The 6,520-nt window shown below is 50.0% G+C and overlaps 2 protein-coding genes across 2 annotated transcripts; both read left to right on the top strand.

Moving 5' to 3' along the window:
- Positions 1 to 508: 508 nt before the first annotated feature.
- BU25DRAFT_416696 (uncharacterized protein) lies at positions 509 to 2,970 on the top strand (the record flags this gene model as incomplete). The annotated part of the gene is made up of 6 exons (XM_033699898.1): positions 509 to 678; positions 709 to 1,322; positions 1,513 to 1,838; positions 1,991 to 2,102; positions 2,190 to 2,256; positions 2,304 to 2,970. 6 exons carry the CDS (start codon positions 509 to 511, stop codon positions 2,968 to 2,970), a joined length of 1,956 nt encoding a protein of 651 aa, XP_033567682.1.
- A 2,646-nt stretch (positions 2,971 to 5,616) lies between these two features.
- BU25DRAFT_7475 (uncharacterized protein) lies at positions 5,617 to 6,499 on the top strand. The gene has a single exon (XM_033700222.1). It carries the CDS (start codon positions 5,682 to 5,684, stop codon positions 6,453 to 6,455), a length of 774 nt encoding a protein of 257 aa, XP_033567681.1. The 5' UTR covers positions 5,617 to 5,681; the 3' UTR covers positions 6,456 to 6,499.
- Positions 6,500 to 6,520: the final 21 nt, after the last annotated feature.

The raw sequence follows: 6,520 nt of genomic DNA, 5'->3' as shown, positions 1-6,520 counted from the left end.
AGAGCCTCATAAGCCTACAAAGCGTGCACGTTGTTCTACAGGTGGTGTTGTTGCCGCAGTGCGTTCTCCAACACCTCCACCAAAGCTCAACTCACGCGGCCGTGCAATTAGGAAACCACGCAAGTTTCAGTGACAGAATTATTCAGCTATATCAATAAAGTACTCCACCAACAAATCTTGCAATAGCAACTTTTATATGTGGCTGTACAGCCTCATTTGTATGTGGTGTTGTGAAGAAGATCGCGTGCATTGACCGATCGCGTGCAGCCTGTGCACGGTCACTGTAATGTAGTTTACAAGCGAGTCGGTCACCCCACCAACTTTGCGCATCTCTACAGGCGTACAACTCAACCACGCAGTAAGAAAAATATATATAACGTGTTTCATCACGGAGCCCCCACCATCGCGACTGTCGCAGACTGTTCTGAGTGAGGTCGATAACGTCATTGGTGACCTCTATTGTTTGCAAGAGCATTCGCAAGGTCCAAACAAACAAGACGTCAACTGCATGGCGCAACCAGAAGCAAAGTTTGCTATGCTCGATGTTGGGAGGATCGAGTACTGGGCACGACGACGCGCTGAGAAAGGCGTGCCCCACTTTTCATCAGCTTTGGGGTTCTCCGAATTTTCCCCAAATCTCCTCCAACACCCTCAACCCTCACCCGGCTCCATGAAGTCGTAAGAATTCCCATCGAGATCATGGACAAGGTTGCAGGTTCTAAGCTCTATACACGCTCAACGTGCGCTCGCCAATTTGGCCGACTCGAGCATCTTCAGAGGCATGCGAGAATACGTTAGTGTTGGACGTAAATACAATCAGATGATCCGTTTCTTACTCGAGGCAGATACCAAAGAAAAGCCGTATAATTGCCCCTGTGGGAAGACCTTCACTCGACAGGATCTCTTGAAGCGGCATACAGGACTAGCTCATTCACCCACGAGTACTTCCAGCACACCATCAACATCTCAAAACAGTGCCTCAATTGCAAATACAAGCATAGAGACTGAGCGATCTCCTGTTGAGCCTACATTACGTTCTGGAGGCGAGAAAGACCACGATCATCCGGCCGCGGCCTTGTCTACGCCGTATGGACCTGAATTTGAATCCGCTAATAGTGAGGTCTCTACAAGCGCCGAAAGCTTCGCCGATCTTCCTATGTTTCATGATTTTGGATTGTTTGCGGACACCATGGGCTTTATGGGCATGGATCTTATGGAGCCGATGGATAGAGGTAACTTCCTACATTATGGCGTAAACATGTCATTTGCAAACGCAAGAGCCACACTCAACGAACCTCGGTCATCCGCTCCACACGTCGACCGTATGTTCTCCAAACTCCAGTACACATCAGCACTGACGTTACTTCTTCATAAATGATCTGTCAGAATTGAAGCCATTGGTCTGCCCATGGCGTGTTTCCGGGACAGCCCGACGGCATTTACTTGCAATATTGTCCCCGGAAAGTGCAGACCGTATGCCGTCGTGTCTGTCGCTTAACCGTTACTGTACAGGCTTTTTCAGTGACTTTCAAGGTCACCTCCCCATCGTGCATAGGGGCACGCTTGACACCGACGCTGCAAGTTATCAATCCCCTGAGTTGATCCACGCAATAGCTACAATTGGCGCGACTTACCGTTTCTGCGCTACAGATGCTTTGTTCTTGTTCCAGGCTTCACTTGACGAAGTTGTCAAACATTCGAGTGCCAGTGTTCCACTAGATCGACAGCGTTTGTCCATCCTGCAAAGTCTTGTATTGCTGGAGTACTTCGCAAATTTCCAGAAGCAGAACGTTCTCGTGAAAGAGCGAATGTTGTTGCACAACGAGTTGTTGAAGTATGTAAGAAGATTCCAGCCGCCGAAGCCTTCCAGAGAGGGGATAAACTGGTCAGACTGGGTCAACCGAGAGAGCACCCTTCGATCTTACCTTGCTGCTTTTTGCATCCTCAATGCGCACTCACTTTTACATGGTTTGGCACCCGATATGTCTAGCCTGGCGGTTCATTCCACTTTACCGAGCTCGACGATTGCGTGGGACGCGCTTTCGGCAGATCACTGGGCTGCAATAATTCCGCACGAAGCGATCGCGCCCAGCTTTCAGCAGGTACTAACATAGCTCTTCACGGGCAACGAGTCTATAATCATGGTGTCTCCGTTCGGCTGTCTAGTTCTTCTGCATGGTGTCCTACAGCGGATTTATCATGCTCGCCACCTAGCTTTTGGCGGAATGTTGCGTCCTGCAGACCTCGCAGAGATGAGTAAGTCATTGTGTTCTTGCTTCTCAGCAGTAGTTGACGGGTCACAGGCGAGCACTAGCATCGTGGAAGCGCTGCTGGAAGCGAGCGTCAGAGAGTATGATGGACCCCAGAAGTTTCGACGCTTCAATTTCGTGGCAATCGATATCGTATTTGATGATGGCCTATCTGCGACTGGGCCAACATCCTCTACCACCTTTCCATGAGACTACTGCACATATGGACCGTGAAAGCATACTAGCTGCACCAATGTCTGAGATTTCAAATGAGAACCGTTCCGGTTGGAACTACAACGCGCTGTTGCATTCCGCTCATTCCTTGATGATCATTGTCAGAACCGGCATTGAGCATCACCGAAGAACTCTGTCCTATCATTGGGATCCACAACATGTTTTGCCGTGGGTAGAAGGCGCCATATCGCTGATTCGATGGCTCATGTCGGCAGCCAAAACACTGACGATTTCACCACTCACAGATATCGAACTGGCGATTGTCACCTGGGTCCGGCATATCATGAAAGAATCACTCCCATCTCTGGATCCCGAAGGCATTGAGAAGTTCTCAGATACTGTCAGCGACTTCTCCATGAATGATCAGGCATTGTCACGGTTTAGACTACGGGAGGAGAAGCCGACTATATACTGGCCCTGGAAGTCGCTATTCCAGAACAGTATATACCAGGGTAATAGGTCTCAACCGAGACCACAACATATTTAAACATACAGAATAGTGAAATACAACCTGAGTTCAATCCTGCAATTCTTCCCACATGCGTACGGATCACTCACGATCCCCGACAGGCATCGATCCGTAAACTTGGCTATAGCGTGATGTCGGTATGGGTTTGCACTATCCCACAAAGCAACAACCCATGGCCCGTCGTCCAAGTAGTGGGGGATTCGTTGAAGCTGTAAAAAGATGGGGTGAAACAACGAGCGATTCGCTGAACAACCCATTGCACTGGGTCCTACAGCCTTGGCACCCACGTCACCGCTAACGGTTTCCAAAACGATTTCCCCAAATTCTCCTCAGCAGTCTACTACTCAACGACCCACAATCAGGAATACGAACTTATCCCAGACGTGCTAGTCTAGATGTTGACGCATGTCCCGACGGCAGAACACTCGACAAGTCGGCCATTTTTTTTTTCAGCCACACGCTTGTCGCCGAATTGCATTACCAAGCATCTTGTCAAGCGCGAAGTCTCCTTATCCTGTACCCGCGCTTCAACACAATTGATCAAACGCCATATTCAATATATAAAGCATATCTTTATCCCGTAACAATCTCGCACATATAACTCTATCCTGGATTGGTCAGCGCTTCGTGACTATGACTACCGATCAATCCTCCCATCGCGAGATCGCACTCTATACTCTGGTCCCTCAACATCTTCAATATCCCCGCCATCTCAAGTATTCTGTCCGACCCGCCCTCCTTCAAATTCGATTTTGGCCCTCGCGGTGCTCTCAAATCGCTCGGGAAACGAGGATTCACAAAGAGTGAAGTGCTCGAATTCTTTGAGAGGCACCAGACCATCGTCCAAAAGTTCGAAGTAAGTCGAAACCGTGCAGGTCTTCTGAAATAGGTGCTCATGATGTTACATGAAGTTCCAACAACCAGATTTCATCATCGAGGGGCCCAGGGGCGTTGCGTTTCACACTTACTCCAAGGGCGTTGCTGTGGATGGGCAGCCATTTGAGAACGAATACTCGTGGTTTGTAGAGTTCGGCGACGATGATAAGATCATCAGGGTGACAGGAATGGTCGATAGCGGTACATCATTTCATTAAGTCAAAACAGAACGTCAATCTTGGTACTGACCCGTGCAGCATACATTCGAGACGTTACGAAACGGGTTGGATATGTCCATAAATGGGCTGATGATCAGGAAACCGCTTGAGTGTTACTACCGCTGTAAGACACTAATTGGGGATTTAGACCTGTCAGGCACAAAGGGCCTACCTTGAAGGTTTGATGACTGGGATCGCTTCTGCGGCATCGTTCACCCACGAGCCCTAGTCACTCATGTAGTGCTATCGATCCTCTACCCCAAGACGGTCTGACATTTCCCCTGCAGCTACTCCACCTACGGAACTTCCTGCATGGCCACCTTGTTATTGCCCCTTGTCTCCTTTTGTGTTGTAAAGAGTTGCCTGCTTAAGACTTGCAGCTGCTTCGCTCCTTCTACTAAGCTTTTGCCTAACAACATTACCACTGCAGCAACACTAGTACATAAGGTCCCATGTTTTCCCACCAAGGCCCATGGGGGGCCTTGGGGTATTCGTGGGACATTCGTAGGAATCGTGGTTCGTCACGTGTTTGGTGTTCGTGGAGTCCCACGGTCTTGGCTTGGACCGTTTGTAGGATTTCGTGGGACGTCACGTGACCGTGAGGCTAAGCGTTCCTTCGATCCGCCGCGCACCATTGGCCATAAGACTGCCAACCCCGCGTATGGTTCTTGGGATCGTAACAAGACGATAAACATAGGCGTTAATAAGACGCCTGGCTAGTTAGAGAGGCAGTAAAAGCAGCTAAGCTGTAAAATGGATGCACGCTGGACCTGGCGATTTATAGGCATGATGGGTACGTTCCGAGCACCCGAAAGAAAAGGTGTCCCGTCACACCGTGCGTCCCAGCACGTAGGTACGGACGTTAGCGAATATAAAGGATCTGACGCTTTTGACAGAATAATTGAAGCTCGCTCTATACTCGGAGTGCCTACCGTGAGCTCTTGCTATCGAGCAGCACAACCTTGCTCCCGTCTCGCAAGCCGCTATTAGGAACAGACAAATAGTCTAGCGCCCTGCGCCCTGATGACTTGTAGAGGCGGACGGCCGCGAATGTGAAATTAGACTCGCACGTTGACTTCGAAAACGATGCACGCTTCCAAGCGATCTAAAAATAAGAGCGAAGCTTGGACTAGATAAGCCCTCTGAAGCAGGGAACGTCGTGCTTGGTATGCAGAGCTTAGCGCTGGAAGGAATTCTTGACTCGTACGGATAGCTCTCGACCAAGATCACGATTCCTCGTAAAAAATCCAGACAAGCTGTAGTCTAAGATGTGACCTTGAGGCATTATTGCTGCCTGCAATGGCAAGAGGAAAATCCATGATTGAGACTCTTGCGAGGCTGTCAAGGCAGACTTACATGCACGTACAGGCAGAAATCTGGTGTTCCTGCAAATACGGTGGACACAGGGTTCTTGACAACCTACCGTAAGTTTTAAGACTTCTAATGAGATTCAAGACTAGACTCGCACCTTGGTTCCGAAAACAATGTGCAGTCCTAAGCGATTGAAGTAGTGCGAGTCTAAACTGTATTTGCAGCCGTCCGCCTCTACAAAGCACTAAAGTCCAGAACACTAAACCGCTCGCCTGTTGCCAACAGCGGCTCGCGCGATGGAAGGCAGATGCGCCGCCCGAGAGCATGACTAAGCTAGTACCTCTTACCTTGTATAAAGTGAGCTTCAGCAGCTGTGTCTTGCGCCGTACTACCAAGAACATCTCAACTCAGCCATACTCACTACTCCTCTTCATACACGCAGTCTATCTGCCTCTCACAACGGCACACTACAACATGGCGCTCTCCAAGCTAGGCCTTGCAGTCCTCCCTGCTCTGGTGACCCTGGTCAGAAGCAGTCCAGTGGCAAGCCCCGAAAGTACCGCTTCCCTCGCCCATCCTCGCGCAGTTCATCTCGATACCTTTGGAACGTTCCAGGACGGTACCTACCAGATGACATATGAGCCGGACGGCACATCTTCTGTCGTCATCGTCAACAGCACCGTACCTCTTACGGGTCAGCCCGTCAAGCGCTCCGCCAGCCCTCTAGTGCCACGCGCCTGCGGCATGGGCGTTGGCTGCGACGGCATCGCGCTGAATCACGGGGACTGCGACCGTGCCGTGGAAGGACTGAAAGCGCAATGCGGCGGCAGCGGGAACAAACTCAGTTACATAGGTTCTATCTATACAATTGTGGGCGACACGGTGGCCTTTTACTGTCAGTGGGATACTCAGGATTCTAAGGAGCCTCGTTGTGTGGCCGACTCAGACACGAATGCGAATCTGCTAATCACGGACTGCTGCGGACTGTATGGCGCAGGGAGTTTTAGCGATGTACCAAATAAGCTTGTGCAGTCTGCAAGAACGTATAGTTATGGGTACACGACCGTGGAGCATGGATGGTGTGTTGGTGATCGTTAGCAGGCAAAGGAACAAGCTTAGGTGTTGATAGAAACGAAATGCCGTTGAAAAGTTGACTGTTGCAT

The sequence above is a fragment of the Macroventuria anomochaeta genome (genome assembly GCF_010093625.1).
Source record: "Macroventuria anomochaeta strain CBS 525.71 unplaced genomic scaffold BU25scaffold_1, whole genome shotgun sequence".
In the NCBI taxonomy this organism is placed as follows: domain Eukaryota; kingdom Fungi; phylum Ascomycota; class Dothideomycetes; order Pleosporales; family Didymellaceae; genus Macroventuria; species Macroventuria anomochaeta.
This window is presented reverse-complemented; position numbering and strand designations above follow the sequence as displayed.